Genomic DNA, 17,228 nt, shown 5'->3' with positions numbered 1-17,228 from the left:
TTTATTATTTTATTATCACACTGGCCGATTCCCACCAAGGCAGGGTGGCCCGAAAAAGAAAAACTTTCACCATCATTCACTCCATCACTGTCTTGCCAGAAGGGTGCTTTACACTACAGTTTTTAAACTGCAACATTAACACCCCTCCTTCAGAGTGCAGGCACTGTACTTCCCATCTCCAGGACTCAAGTCCGGCCTGCCGGTTTCCCTGAATCCCTTCATAAATGTTACTTTGCTCACACTCCAACAGCACGTCAAGTATTAAAAACCATTTGTCTCCATTCACTCCTATCAAACACGCTCACGCATGCCTGCTGGAAGTCCAAGCCCCTCGCACACAAAACCTCCTTTACCCCCTCCCTCCAACCCTTCCTAGGCCGACCCCTACCCCGCCTTCCTTCCACTACAGACTGATACACTCTTGAAGTCATTCTGTTTCGCTCCATTCTCTCTACATGTCCGAACCACCTCAACAACCCTTCCTCAGCCCTGTGGACAACAGTTTTGGTAATCCCGCACCTCCTCCTAACTTCCAAACTACGAATTCTCTGCATTATATTCACACCACACATTGCCCTCAGACATGACATCTCCACTGCCTCCAGCCTTCTCCTCGCTGCAACATTCATCACCCACGCTTCACACCCATATAAGAGCGTTGGTAAAACTATACTCTCATACATTCCCCTCTTTGCCTCTAAGGACAAAGTTCTTTGTCTCCACAGACTCCTAAGTGCACCACTCACTCTTTTTCCCTCATCAATTCTATGATTCACCTCATCTTTCATAGACCCATCCGCTGACACGTCCACTCCCAAATATCTGAATACGTTCACCTCCTCCATACTCTCTCCCTCCAATCTGATATACTCTTCCCTCCTTGCATCACTTCTACTTTGTAAAAACTTCTCATATGCTAACTTTTTCTCCCTTACTACTCTCTTTACATCATCATTCCACCAATCGCTCCTCTTCCCTCCTGCACCCACTTTCCTGTAACCACAAACTTCTGCTGAACACTCTAACACTACATTTTTAAACCTACCCCATACCTCTTCGACCCCATTGCCTATGCTCTCATTAGCCCATCTATCCTCCAATAGCTGTTTATATCTTACCCTAACTGCCTCCTCTTTTTGTTTATAAACCTTCACCTCTCTCTTCCCTGATGCTTCTATTCTCCTTGTATCCCATCTACCTTTTACTCTCAGTGTAGCTACAACTAGAAAGTGATCTGATATATCTGTGGCCCCTCTATAAACATGTACATCCTGAAGTCTACTCAACAGTCTTTTATCTACCAATACATAATCCAACAAACTACTGTCATTTCGCCCTACATCATATCGTGTATACTTATTTATCCTCTTTTTCTTAAAATATGTATTACCTATAACTAAACCCCTTTCTATACAAAGTTCAATCAAAGGGCTCCCATTATCATTTACACCTGGCACCCCAAACTTACCTACCACACCCTCTCTAAAAGTTTCTCCTACAGGTCCTCCATCATAATCCGGCATCATTGGGACCTGTACTGTGCCGGATTACCGAGTTTGTCGGATTACAGAGTGGTTACGTTAGAATACACTTAATAAAATTAACCAACTTGACTTGCACAAAGTTCATTGAACATCGGCAAAAATCGAACATTTTCGCTACTTTGAGTTCAATTTCAAGGTACTTTTCGTCATGAAAGCAATCAAAATCATCTCTATTTCTGTTCTGTAATATATCTTCCATTCTATCAAATGAGACCAAAAAAAACAAGAATACAACCATAAAAACCATGCGAAAATATACTGCAAAGAGGCGGCTAATGGCTGAGAAGTTAACTCCCTTATTTATCGTCCGTCTTTTTTATTTTTGTTGTACACTAAGAAGCATCTTTCCATCATACATTGCCCAAGTTTCAATGAGATAGCCCAACTGCAAAGAGGCGGCTAATGGCTGAGAAGTTAACTCCCTTATTTATCGTCCGTCTTTTTTATTTTTGTTGTACGCTAAGAAGCATCTTTCCATTATACATTGCCCAAGTTTCAATGAGATAGCCCAACAAACAACCGAGAAAAAAAAAATTTACCAAAAATCATATATGGCAAGCCCAAGCCAGGTACTGGAAATAAGTCACTTTGACTTTTTTGGGTTATCCCAGGTTCTCTATACATACGCTGCTATGTATGATAATCTATGTAACTGTATTAAATTGTGTATACCTGAATAAACTTACTTATTTACTTACTTCTAGTCTGTCAACTGAGTACAAGAAACTGCCCATTCACTTATTTCAACTACCCAATAAAGTGGTCAGAAATTGGCAGTTTGGCCAATTTCACACAAATTTCAACAGATGCCAATTTCAAAATAGGGTCCAGAATAAACAATGCAGACATTCCTGGCACTAAAATAACATTTTCTCTGTTCATTAGTCACAGCTCCAGGCCCCTCTTATATTACTCTTGCTTACCATTTGGAATTTTTATTCACAAAAAAATAGAAAATTTACTGTTATGCAGACTGCTGCATTATTGTAATAATTGTATAAATAATGTCAACCCATTCTTGATGCCGTATTGGAATTCGGACTGGCAGGCGGACAGGTATTGGACGGTGACGTCATTTGTTTACTTTTGAGCTTCGCTAAAGAATAGAACATTTTTGCTACTGTGAGTGCAATTTCAAGGTACTTTTCGTCATGAAAGCAATCAAAATCATATCTATTTCTGTAATATATCTTTCATTCTATCAAATGAGACCAAAAAAACAAGAATACAACCATAAAAACCATACAAAACTATACCGCCAAGCGGCCGCTAATGGCTGAGAAGTGAACTCCGCTATTTATGGTCTGATTTCTTTCATTTTTGGTGTACGTTAAGAAGCATCTTTCCATCATACATTGCCCAAGTTTCAATAAGATAACCCAACAAACAATTGAGAAAATAATAACAATATCTTTACTTACTACACGTACATGTACAAGGTACACAGGCCTAGCTAACATAAGTGACGTATTACTGTATAGAAAGCCGCTTGTTATGCAGAGTATTTCAAGAAAATTAGGCCAGTGTCCCAGGATAACACCCACACTAGTCGGTTAACACCCAGGTACCCAGTTACTGATGGGTGAACATAGACAACAGGTGTAAAGAAACACGCCTAATGTTTCTACCCTGGTTGGGAATCGAATATTTCCCAAAAATCATATATGGCTAACCCAAGCCAGGTACTAGAAATAAGCCACATTGACTTTTTTTGGGTTATCCTAGGTTCTCTACACATATGCTGCTATGTGTGATAATCTATATAGAGAAAATAACTTTTTTGTTTCAGGTTTATGGTGCAGTATGAGTGTATATCACAGTTAGCCCTGTGCTACACTTCGTTTTCTCTAATATAAGCCCCCAAGACAGGGATAGGAGAATGGTACATATTTGTATACCATATCCTCTTCATACCTCCGTCGAACTGCTCGGTATTATGCCAAATATTATTTATTTAGTCAAACAACTGTACTACTCCAGCAGATTCACTGACACAAGAGGAGATATAAAAAAGACCTGGAAAACACTTTCCCAGATTCTGGGGACCCACAAACTGAAAAAAAACAAGAATATTGTTCTAACTAAACCTCATGAAACACCACTGCATCCCACTGATACAGCTAACAAGATAAACGACTTCTTCTCAAACATAGGATCTAATCTCGCCAGTAAAATCCCACGTACCAATGCCCGTGCCGGGGACTACCTAGATGGGGAATTTCCCAAATTCCTTCTATCTTGTACCAACTGAGCCCACGGAAGTCACCGTGATCATAAAGTCACTTAAAAATAACTCGGGGAATGTGTCTCACGTCCCACCATTATTGTACAAGCGAGCGGCCCATGTCCTTTCGCATGGTATTACATTACTTTTTAACAAGTCACTAGAAACTAGCACTTTCCCGACACTACTCAAGACAGCAGGGGTTACACCAATACACAAAGGTGGTGACCCTACAGACATAAACAACTATAGGCCAATATCAAACTTACCATTGCTATCCAAAATCTTCGAGAAACTCGTGCACAGGAGACTATATTCATTTATAACGTCACAAAACATACTCAACCCCTGCCAATTTGGATTCAGGAAAAATAAAAGCACTAATGATGCAATTATAAAAATGCTAGACCTGCTTTACACAGCATTGGAAAATAAGGAATATCCGCTAGGAATTTTTATTGACCTAAGAAAAGCGTTTGACACAGACCACGGCATCCTACTCCACAAACTTGACCACTATGGTATAAGAGGCCATGCGCTTGCATATTTTAAATCCTACCTTTCTAATAGGTATCAGTATGTCACCATTAAAGACACAGCCTCATCAGTACGGCCACTTGATACTGGAGTTCCGCAGGGAAGTGTCCTTGGACCCCTGCTCTTCCTCATTTACATCAATGATCTTCCAAACATATCCTAACACCTGAAACCCATTCTCTTTGCTGATGACACGGCTTATGTCATCTCCCACCCTAATCTTGCCACCCTCAACACCATTGTTAACGAGGAGCAGCTCAAAATATCGACTTGGATGACAGCCATTAAACTTACACTTAACACTGGCAAAACCTACTATATTATGTTTGGTAGCAGAGCAGGTGTTGCACAGCTTAACATTAAGATCGACAACACACTAATTGCCAGACATAATGAGGGCAAATTCCTTGGCCTATACCTCGACAACAACCTAAATTTCAGCACCCATATCCAACACATATCAAAAAAGTATCCAAAACGGTGGGGATCCTCTCCAAGATACGATACTACATGCCACAAACTGCCCTTCTCACACTATACCATTCACTTATATATCCATACCTCACCTATGCTATCTGTGCTTGGGGTTCAACTGTAGCAACACACCTAAAGACAATAATAACCCAACGAAAAGCTGCAATAAGAATAATCACTAAATCCCATTCCTGGCAACACACCCCCCAGCTCTTCATAGATCTAAACTTACTCCCTGTTCAGAACATCCACACTTACTACTGTGCAATCTATATCTACATGACCTTAAATTCCAATATTAACCTTAACCTAAAATGCTTTCTTAATATTTGTGACAGGATCCACAGGCATAACACCAGACACAAACATCTCTATGACATTCCCCGTGTTCGACTAAACCTTTACAAAAATTCAATGTATTTCAAAGGACCTAAAATCTGGAACACCCTACCTCAAAACTCTAGAACTGCAGACACATTCATCACTTTCAAAACTACAGTTAGAAAACATCTTATCTCCCTGATACACCCCGACAACTAACTACATGATAACCACCTGGTGGTTCACAATTACACTCACTCACCCACTGACTATAAACCCAGAAATACTAATCTTAATCTTAAAATAATAAATCCTAACTAGTCATAAGTTTGCCTATGATACTCCAATATAGACACCTTGTATTGTGCCAAAACAAAAGCATTCACATTGCTAAACTCACAAATTATGATGGAGTCACTTAGCCTTAATACCATAATCTGTAAGGATTTAATGTTAAGAATTAATCTAAGTCTGCTCGAAATGCCTAGCCATGCTAGGTGTCCTAGTGGCCCCCTCTGTAATTACTATTTTATAACATGTAAACCACACAATACCCAAAACCTGTAAACCCCGCATTGTAACCCTTATAGAGAATAAACTTGAATTGAATTGAATTGTGATAGGCAAATAAGCTGTAATGTTGATATTAGCGTAATAATAAAGCATATTCTAATGCATCATGATACTGAGCTCATGACAACCGACAGTGGCTTCAAAGCCACCTTATCTTTAATGTACAATGTACTGTGTAGGTGCTTTACATAATGCAAAGCATTTCTTTTATTCATTGGAACTATGGCTAGGGCTAAAAGTAAGCAGGTTATAACAATAAATGGAGAAAAAGAAATTGGAATGACTTATGCAGCAAGTAGCGCCACCAAACAGTACCAGCAGGTTGGTGTGGCTACCCTGGAAATTTGAAATTATGCTAGCCAAAATTAGTGCCGAATAACTGAAGGAACTGAATAACTGATTGCCGGATTTGTGATGGAGGACCTGTATTATATTTGTGGGAAACTCAGTCCACATGGGGGTCATACAGATGGGGAATAGGAAGAAGTCATGGAAGAATCAAGAGCAACTCATCTGCATCAAAGCAAGGAGGGGGGGGAGGGGATGCCTTCATATGGATGAATTGCTCTTGATACTCTTATATAACCCTTGAAGGGTATATGGTAGTTTCAGGCCTTATAAAATCTTTAGTTTTAGTTAGCACTTTGACCAGTGTTTATATAATGGGTTAACTGGGTTGTTTTTGGTAGCAGGGAGTAACGATAAGGCTTAGGAGGCTTCTTTCTTTATTTGTGATATCGTGGGTACACAGGCAGTGTGTTGGTGCCCATGGCCCCGAGGGAGAGAGGACTAGGCCTTGTGTTTACTCTGAGATGCCTGGACGTAAAGTGAGAGCGATGTAAGCGTGGCGTTTCGGAACTGTGTATGGGCCTGTAGGTGGCAGCACAAGCATGGCATGAAATATGAACTCAGCTGGCAGACAGCATAGGCTGTCTACATTTATATCAATATTTTTTCAGGCTTTTATTCAGAATTTTATAATTTTCTGTATACAAGTGTGTATAAATCTGTAGGGGAAGGAAGGCGTGGTAGGGGTCGTCCACGAAAAGGTTGGTGGGAGGGGGTAAAGGAGGTTTTGTGGGCGAGGGGCTTGGATTTCCAGCAAGCGTGCATGAGCATGTTAGATAGGAGTGAATGGAGATGAATGATATTTGAGACCTGATGAGCTGTTGGAGTGTGAGCAGGGTAATATTTAGTGAAGGGATTTAGGGAAACCGGTTATTTTATATAGCCGGACTTGAGTCCTGGAAATAGAAAGTACAATGCCTGCACTTTAAAGGAGGGGTTTGGGATATTGGCAGTTTGGAGGGATATGTTTTGTATCTTTATACATATATACTTCTAAACTGTTGTATTCTGAGCACCTTTGCAAAAACAGTGATTATGTGTGAGTGAGGTAAAAGTGTTGAATGATGAAAGTTTTTTCATTTTGGGGATTTTCTTTCTTTTTGGGTCACTGCTTCGGTGGGAGACGGCTGACTTGTTAAAAAAGTGTGTTAATTAAGTACAGTATTTTTTTAATAGCATTTTTTCCCAGTGTATCTTGATTAACTCTTAAACTGTCCAAACGTAGAACTACATTCACGTGCGTAACACTCTGATCGTATATCTACGTTTTATTTCACATGCTTTCAGCCTTGGCAGGATAAGCCTGAGTTGCCTAGACACGAGAGAATGAGTCTTTGCACTCAATGTGCACAGTATGACAAAATTCGGGGATGCCGGGAAAAATGCGCTCTTCATTTTAACCCGTAAACTGTCCAAACGTATATATACGTTCACTACCCTAGTGCCTTGAATATTTTGAAAAATAAAAAAATCTTTTTTTTTTATTGAAAGAAAGAGCACATTTTTCTAAGTGTTATAGGATAAAAAAAAAAATTAGGGTCAGTACTTACCGAGATATGAGGTTGCAAAGTTGGCACTTGGAGATCACCTGGCGGCAACATGGAGCACTGCCGCTTGCAGAAGTGTTGCCGATATATCTTTTTTTCCATTTTTCATATTTTATGTAATTTTTGTTCTGATAATTACAATTTATAGTAGTTCTTGTCATTTCATAACTAATCTTTGTTCTGACACTAGTATTAGGTACTGAAATTGTACTCACATTGTCACAAACACATTGACAGGTGGACATTTACACCTGCCTTGGTCATTTACTATTGTCTTGGAATATATACAAAGTATTTATAGGTCCCAGGAATGTTTTGGGCATGTGGAAGTATATAATAATAATGAGGAGAAGAGGAGGAGGAGAAGAATACGTAATAATAATAAAATATGAAGTTCCCTTGAAGCATGAAAAACAAAGTCCACCCATGACAGTGACGTGATAAGATGAGATAACATTTGATAAGAGCTGATGTTTGATGAGCATTTACAAGGGTGCAGTGATAAGACTTGATGAGAAAAGATTAGGGCCTGCTTTGTTTTCGCTGGTACACAAACATGTCTGTCTGTTTGTCTGTCAAGCTCTCTGTCTCAAAGAGAACCACAAAACTGGGTCATCACATTTACTCATACCTTCAAGCAGGGTATAGTACTTTGTCTGGATTTTTTGGGTTATCCTAGGTAATTTACACTATGTATACTTGTATTTATGTGTACCTGTGAGACAGAGATAGACAGACAGACAGAGACAGAGATAGACATAGATACAGACAAACAAATGGAGATAAAGCCAGGAAGCCAGTAGCCGGCCAGCTTGCCAGAATTGTTTCTCTACTTAGGGCATAGGTTATAAGACTTTCTGAAAGGGTGTTGCACAAATATTGCACATGGGTTATTATCGAGGTTTTTTTTATATTTCCTCGACCACTTTTGGCCACATCCACCTCAAAGCCACTAAACTCAGGGTCAAAATCACTTTCCTTTTTAAATGGGAGTGTTAATACTACATGACATCAGTGAATCCAAGGTGTTTGCTGCACTGTTTGCTCTAGCTAGCACTCATTATGAACTGGTGCTCCCACAAGGTACTAAGTGGTCCCAGATTTTTGAAGGCAGGAAAAATAAAATGTATATATACGTTTGGACCGTTTATGGGTTAAAAAAACAAAAAAAAAAATCCCAAAATATTCAGAGTGGTACGCATGTGAATGTTGATCTACGTTTGGACAGTTTAAGGGTTAATGTGATTATTGTAATCAGGAGAAAGTGCTAAACTCATAGTCCATGAGGCAGTCAGATTCAATTCAAGGAGAGGATAGGTCCACTTTCTTGGATCAAGATCTGCTCACTGGCATCAGTTGAGGGAATCTTGATTAATAGCTTAATTTTTTTTTTTTTTTTTTTTTTAACAAAGCCATTTCCCACCGAGGCAGGGTGACAAACGGCCAACATGTTAAAAAAAAAAAAAATTATTGATTTAAATTTTTTAGCCTGGTGGCTGAAGCTCCCACTTCACACGGGTTCAATTCCCGGCAGATGGAAACATTCCGACATGTTTCCTTATACCTGTTGTCCTGTTCACCTAGCAGCAAATAGGTATCTGGGTGTTAGTCGACTGGTGTGAGTCGCATCCTGAGGGACAAGATTGAGGACCCCAATGGAAATAAGTTAGACAGTCCTTGATGATGCACTGACTTTCTTGGGTTATCCTGGGTGGCTAACCCTCTGGGGTTAATTTTTTTTTTCTTTTTGTATTATTAACACACCGGCCGATTCCCACCAAGGCAGGGTGGCCCGATAAAGAAAAACTTTCACCATCATTCACTCCATCACTGGGTTAAAATCCAAACGAAATCTTATCTTAGTCAGGCATATATTTTAATGTAAACTTTTTAGCTAAAACACAATTATTATATTCATGAGAAAGCACTGAATGCATGTGGGTCATATGATGTCCCACTGGGAAGAGTGCAAGTAATAATAGAAAAATAAGAAAAATAATTTATTTACTTAATATACATAATATACAAATACAAGTGTAACTCACCAATACCTTCAATTTGATCATTTTTTATCTAAAATGTCTTGACAGTAACCAATTATCTCATTATAATTTTCAATAATTTGTGAAATGTCTAAAATGTTCCTGTAATCTGTAATAAGATTTTAATTTATACTGTACAGTCAGGGGCAGATCTACTATGAAACTAATGAAGCTTAAACTTCAGGGTCCCTAATCCTGGAGAGACCCCAGAAGAGACTTTAGTCCACATTGCTTAAAAATTTTGAGTCTACTGTATGAGAAGGGGTTTATAAAAAACATAAATAATATTACCTGGAGAGAGTTCTGGGGGTCAATGCCCCTACAGCCCGGTCTGTGACCAGGCCTCCTGGTGGATCAGAGCCTGATCAACCAGGCTGTTACTGCTGGCTGCACGCAATCCAACGTACGAGCCACAGCCCGGCTGGTCAGGTACCGACTTTAGGTGCTTGTCCAGTGCCTGCTTGAAGACAGCCAGGGGTCTATTGGTAATCCCCCTTATGTATGCTGGGGGGCAGCTGAACAGTCTCGGGCCCCTGACACTTATTGTATTGTCTCTTAACATGCTAGTGACACCCCTGCTTTTCATTGGGGGGATGTTGCATCGTCTGCCGAGTCTTTTGCTTTCATTGTGAGTGATTTTCGTGTGCAAATTCGGTACTAGTCCCTCTAGGATTTTCCAGGTGTATATAATCATGTATCTCTCCCGCCTGCATTCCAGGGAGTACAGGTTCAGGAAATTCAAGCGCTCTCAGTAATATAGTATAATTCAAATGAAAATGAAAATTAGAAGGTAATAAAACTCTTTCAGGGTCCAGAGGCCAAATCTCAAAGTGTGAGCCAGGGTTGAAGAATTTTTTCAAAAAGAAAAAAAAAAAAAAAAGAAAAAGAAAAAAAAAAAAATAAATAAATCTTAGAGCATTAAAGATAATAATTTTCTGTAGGTAATGAAACAAACAAAAATTTCCGATCAACACAATAACCGTACTAATTTATCATATTGCTTACAAAACTTGTTTACAACATAAAACATGCAAAAATGTTGTATATTAGTAATGTTCTATTATGTATTTACATATGTGCAATCACTGGACATGTTCCTAGAACTGCTGCAGTCTGTGGAGGTCTTTGAAGCAAGGTATCATGCACAGTGGTGTCTTGCATTCCTCGCACATAAACCGAGTGTCTTTGTGCACAGACTACACATCTTTTCTGGGCCCATTTCTTCTTAGTTGCAGGAAGCTGTATTAGGAAGTAATCACCTTCCCACCTCAAATGATTGGGTAATTGGTGATCAGTTTGTGGACAGTTTTGTATAGCAGGTGTTGTGACTTGGTACTTATTAGTTGTCTGATGACAGATAAACAAAATTCATCATACAGTGGTCTGTTGCCGGTCTTTATGTGCATTAAGCATTGAAATGTCCACGAGATGGAAGAAAAGTTTCATGTACCACTTGTAACTCTTATGAACACAGTCGACAAAGCCAATCTACATGTCACATTTGTCAACCAAACGCACGTTTTGTGTATAATCAACCACTGTTGCTAGTTTTAAAATACGTTCATTAGTCACTATCCACCCTGCCACTGTCTTTCATTTCGTTATGGTGAATGGATGTCAACAACGTGACATCTCATTTGTCATGCCACCGCAATGCCATGATGTCATTGGCAGTAAACACCTACACGTCACCACTACAAGTGCTCGTGTTGAACTTGGGCATATTTTTACGATTAGAACACACTGTGCCAAACGTCTGTCACGTTCACTCGCAAGAAATCAGTGAGTAAGGGACTTGTGTACCAGTTATCAGCATATAATGTATGCCCCTTACCAAGATATGGTGCCATCATTGTTCTCACTACGTCACCTGAGATACCCAATAACATCCCGGTAACATTCAATGTTTTACTTCCCGTGTATACAATTATGTCCAATACCAGGCCACCGTCACAGTCACACAGTACAAACAGTTTTATACCAAAGAATTTCCTCTTGCTCAGTATATACTGCTTGAATGACAGTCTGCCTTTGAACAAAATCAAAGACTCATCAATTACAAGATTCTTGAATGGATAAAAGTACATGTTGAACTTTTGTTTCAGATACATAAGAACATTTCTAATCTTGTATAACCTGTCATTTCTGCCAGGCCTGGTTTTGTCAGAGAAGTGCAACATACGTAACAGTAAGACAAATCTGTTCACTGGGATTTCACTGAAGGCCGGGGTACAAATTAGACGATTTATGGACCAGTATGATTTTATATTATGCTTATAGACATGAGGCATAAGTATTATTTTTGCAAAAAACAAATACATTTCAGCCACAGTTGTCTCCTTCCACCAATGTAGTCTTGACTGCGATATCACTGTATTACTCAAGTCCGAGGCCTGGCCACGTGAAAATATTAGTTTTCTCTTGCAACGAGGTACAACTGAACGTGACAGAGGCACCAGCACCCGAGGTGGAAGGCTGAGGGTCATCAGGATTTTCAGCACTATTTTCAATATCCTGATCATGGCGTTCGGTCACAAATTGATCAAAACCATAGAATTCCTCTTCAGATCCATTTCCGTCAGTGTCAGAAGTATCACTTGGGAAGAGGAGAGTCCCAATTCGCCTCAGAGTGAGAGCTATCTTGCTGCAGGGCATGGTGAACAAAGCGTACCGAGACAGCGTTCCCATGCGGGTGCCCAGATTTTTTGTTTACTGACCACACAGACCCATTCTCTTAGATGTAGGCCTACCAGCCTTTTCGCACTAAATTTGAGGCCGCTAGAATTTTGGCGTAGTTCTATGGCTTGGACCCTGGTTTCAAAGCCATAGAACTACAGGACGGACCCTGAAAGGGTTAAAGTATCATGTAGGCTGGTTGTGAAGGGGTCCCCATAGAAGTTCAACCTTCAAAGCCCCAAAAATGTAGATCTGCTACTGTGTACAGTACAACAAATTGCACAATCTATGTCAGTTAAAGTTTGATAATTTTGATGAATACCTAACAGCAAATATTTACTGTGGAGCAAATCCTGTAATGGCTTCAATTGCTGCTGCCTGGTCAGATAAATTCATCAACCGGTAGTCAGAGAGCTCCATGGTAAAGGTCGCTGTTCCTGATGTAAGAGTTCGCAAAGCTGTTGAGTAACCCATCAGTTCTGCTAGTGGACATTCTACTGTGATCACCTGGTAATTTAAATATTTTTAAGTTATATTGTACATAAATCTGATAATTATTAAGTCTTCAAGGTAAGACAAAAACAGAGATAAAAAAAAAAGGTAGTTTTAGTTAAGCGATGAACACGGAAAAAAATGATAATTAAGTCAACTGGGTCAGGTCTTCACCCTGAGAATTCTAATTGAAAAAGAAAAAAAATGACAGTTAATACAAAAATTGACCAGATGCTATTCAGACAATATTAACACACACTTTACTGAAATACACTTAAATTTTACCCTCAAGTCTTGGCGATGTGCAACTTGCAAGACGCTTCCTCTTCTACGAGAAAGATCACCAAGGACACGTGATGTGTATTCTTCATCTGTGACTATCTCCATTTCCATGATGGGTTCAAGTAACTGGCAATGAGCTTTTTGCAAGAGCTGAAAATGATCTTAGGATTATACTCTGCTGATAAATACAAATAAAAAAATAATGCACATATGTTATACCTATATTTAAAGACTTCTATAATTGCATATGGATATAATTTATTTTAATTCATAACTTAGGTTTTCTTCAAAGAAAACATTTTAAATTATAACTATCAATGAAAGTACTAAAAAAGTGTTAATAAAAACTTTCACAGCACTATAATGCGATACTGAATCAACTTGAGAATAACACAGCCAAGCTGTAAGAATATGACTCCTGTAGGTTTAGCACTTTACCTATGATTGTAATAGCAATAATTAACCCTTTCAGGGTCGGCAGGGCCTCTCCTAAACTTGTTCTCAGGGTCGGAAATTTTTTGAAAAAAAAAAAAAAAAAAAAAAAAAAAAAAAAAAAAAAAAAAAAAAAAAAAAAAAAAAAAAAAAAAATATGAAATAGTAGAGAATCTTTTCCCGATCATAATGACACCAAAAATATGAAATTTGCTGGAAAACTTACAGCTCTCGTGAAGTTAGTGGTCTGGACGATGTTTACGTATCAGCGATTTTGCCCAATTTGAGCCCTATTTTCGGCCAATTCCAATGTACCAGTTGGCAAAAATCATACCTATTTCGCTAGAACTCCATTTTTTCTATCGAATGAGTACAAGAAACCACCCATTTACCAATTTCCACTATCCAATAACGTGGTCAGAAATTGGCAATTTCCAAATAGGGTCCAGAATAAACAAGACAGACATTTCTGGCACTAAAATAACATTTCCTCTGTTCATTACTCATGTCCCCAGGCCTCTGTTACATTTCTTTTGCTTTCCACTTTGAATTTTTATTCTCACAAAAAATAGAAGATTTATGTTATGCAAACTACTGCATTCGTGTAGAAATGGCACAGAAATGGTATAAATAATATCGGGGCACTTGTGAAATAATATCAGACTCACCAGTTGACGTGTATTGGATGCGTGGCAAGATTTGTTTGCCTTTGAACTTTGGCAAAAATCGAACATTTCTGCTACTTTGAGCTCAATTTCAAGGTACTTTTCATTGTGAAACCATTCAAAATCATCTCAATTTCCATAATGTGTCTTCCATTCTATAAAATGAGACCAGGAAAACTAGAATACAACCATAAATAGCATACGAAAATACACTGCAAAGTCGCTGTTTTAAACCAAAAACAGTCAGTTTTTTTTTTTCTCTTGCACTGTGTGCTGCAGGATTTTTTTTATACCGCGCACACTGACCACATAGACCCAGTCTTTCATGTGTAGGCCTACCAGCTTTCTCTCGCTAGATTTGAAGGTGCTAGAATTTATGCGTACTAGTATGGCACCAACCCTGGCGTGCAAGCCGTGCTAGTATGGCATCAACCCTGAAAGGGTTAAAGATATGAACTGAGGTGAAGAGAACTCATATTTTAAGATTAACGGAGCTCATGAAGATAATGGAAACGCTAACATGTACTCATTTTGGAGCAGGAAACCCTTAGCATTTGACCATCGCCAGGAAGTATAAAAAAACAGTTGATGGCCAAATTGGTGCACATTTAATACTGATTCAGCAGGAATCACACTCATTACCTTATTAATGTGAAACATCTGTAGAGATCCTGCATAAAAAAAATTATACACTAAATTTTACTTATTTTCACATACTGTAAAAAAGTTCATAATACGAAATGAGCATTAAAAATGAATTAATGTTTAACATTGGTCAGCTCCCACCAACGTGGTGACCCAAAAACGGAACACATTCACCATCATTCATTCAACAGCTATCTTGCCATGAATGCACAACATCACAACTGACTGAACTGCAACATCGCCCCTCCTTCAGAGTGCAGGCACTATACAGTGGACCTCCGGTATACGATATTAATCCGTTCCTGAGAGCTCATCGTATGCCAAAATTATGGGAAGGCGAATTAATTTTCCCCATAAGAAATAATGGAAATCAAATTAATCCGTGCAAGACACCCAAAAGTATGAAAAAAAAAAATTTTACCACATGAAATATTAAGTTCAATGCACACAAACTGAAGAAGACATGCACAGTTTGTAGTACTCTACTAACAATAGAATACATGACACTTACCTTTAATGAAGATCTGGTGATGATTGATGGGATGGGAGGAGGGGAGAGTGTCGAAGTTGTTAATGTTTAGAAGGGGAATCCCCTTCCATTAGGACTTGAGGTAACAAGTTCTTTTCCGGGGTTACTTCCCTTCTTCTTTTAATGCCACTAGGACCAGCTTGAGTCACTGGACCTCTGTCGCACAACAAATCTGTCCATAGAGGTCTGTGCCTCCCGTTCCTTTAAGATTTGTCTAAAATGGGCCATAACATTGTCATTGTAATACTCACCAGCACAGCTTGCAATAGCTGTGTTAGGGTGATTTTCATCCATAAAGGTTTGCAGTTAAACCCACTTTGCACACATTTCCTTAATTTTTGAAGTAGGCACAATGGATTCCACAATTGGCATAGGCTTCTCAGGGTTAGCCCCAAAACCCTTCAAAATCTTTCTTAATTTCCATACTAATTCTCACCCTTTTTACCACAGGGTTGGTGCTAGAAGCTTTCTTGGGGCCCATGGTGACTTATTTTGCAGAAACAAGCACCAAAAACACTGTGATAATATGGAATGTACCAAATGTATGCTTAGATGCGAGCACACTGGCTGGCTTGTAAACACTGGCACGCACGGGGCAGTTCAGGCCACATGTGGACGCGTCCCAGACGAATCGCATGTGGCGGGTTTTTTAACGAGTGGTGAGGCAAAATTTTTGCATTAAAATGTATCGTATACCGGATTTAACGTATACCGATGCCATCGTATACCTGGGGTCCACTGTACTTCTCATCTCCTGGTCTCAAGTCATTTTCTTTTGCAAACCTGGCCATATATTCAATTATTATTTATCTGCTATACTTAATTCCGTCACATTCAAACAAGGCTTTTGAAATATACCAGACTTATATTACTTATTTTAGTGCTTAGTTTTGATAATAATAATAATAATAATAATATATTATTCAACTAATTACACTTTTCATTTCCTATGCACTTGAAATGCTAAAATGTTTTTTGGTATAATTTACATTTCCCTAATTAAAAAATTTTAGAAATTTTACCCTTTCACTAGTACACTACTTCCCCATAACCAAAAGACTAACATGACAATAAATTCTCGGGAATTTAGTGTAGAAGACATTATGGTACTGTACTGTTTATTTTCTAATTATAGCATATTAAGCCATTTAAGCACTGTAGAGACCTACAACTACAGTTTTCCAACCTGATGGATGCACTGAGCAGCTGCAGCAGCAACTATGGTTTCTGATGTTCCACGGCCAACTTCCAACCAGTTTAAGGCAACTTTTATGTCAACGACTGGGAAACCTAGAATGGGTCCACTGGTCAAAGCAGAACTCACACCCCGGTTTAAGGCTGACATGTGGTGATGGCGTATAGCATGAAGATTCTGATTTAAGAGAGTTGAAAGTAATATATACACTGATTATGCATACAAAATCAAAAAAATGAAATATTAAATTTGCTAAGGTTTAATGAAATGAAGTTGACCAATAAAAGAAATCATTCAATAAACTAGCTGTATCCCACCAAGGCAGGGTGGTCCAAAAGGAAAAACGAAAGTTTCTCCTCGGTGGGAGATGGCCGACTTGTTGAAAAAAAAAAAATACAGAAGGGGTTACTAGCCCCTTGATCCCGGCATTTTAATCGCCTCTTACGACATGCATGGCTTATGGAGGAGGAATAATAAAAGAAATAACTTAGGAAAATTTAAATAAATCATAATCTGAGCTACAACAGTACAAATGTAGAGCAACAATAAAATTAAATATGCCATATTAGTAATATAAAATTTAAAAGCTTAAACTTACTTCTAGATTGTCTTTAGAGAATGCCAACTCAAGTGAGCTGAACCTGTAGTTACATTCAGGCTCAATGGAGAGTGTTAATTTCACTTGTTGTCTCATCTCACCTG

At 38.8% G+C, this 17,228-nt stretch overlaps 1 protein-coding gene across 4 annotated transcripts in view; it reads right to left on the bottom strand.

Annotated features, from left to right (window-relative positions):
* Nucleotides 1-9,555: 9,555 nt before the first annotated feature.
* The window catches only part of mRRF2 (mitochondrial ribosome recycling factor 2), a 103,695-nt gene continuing 96,022 nt past the window's right edge, over nucleotides 9,556-17,228 (bottom strand). For all 4 annotated transcript variants that reach the window (XM_070085213.1, XM_070085214.1, XM_070085215.1 and 1 more), the window contains 4 exons: nucleotides 17,125-17,225; nucleotides 16,518-16,703; nucleotides 13,064-13,210; nucleotides 9,556-12,793 (listed from right to left, as the gene is read on the bottom strand). In XM_070085213.1, coding sequence (XP_069941314.1) covers nucleotides 12,623-12,793; nucleotides 13,064-13,210; nucleotides 16,518-16,703; nucleotides 17,125-17,225 — 605 coding nt within the window. In that variant the 3' untranslated portion in view covers nucleotides 9,556-12,622. The remainder of the gene's footprint in view (nucleotides 12,794-13,063; nucleotides 13,211-16,517; nucleotides 16,704-17,124; nucleotides 17,226-17,228) is intronic.

This window comes from Cherax quadricarinatus, chromosome 15 (assembly GCF_038502225.1).
Source record: "Cherax quadricarinatus isolate ZL_2023a chromosome 15, ASM3850222v1, whole genome shotgun sequence".
Taxonomy (NCBI): Eukaryota; Metazoa; Arthropoda; class Malacostraca; order Decapoda; family Parastacidae; genus Cherax; species Cherax quadricarinatus.
The sequence above is the reverse complement of the archived record's forward strand: the minus strand, read 5'-3'. Positions and strand labels throughout refer to the sequence as shown.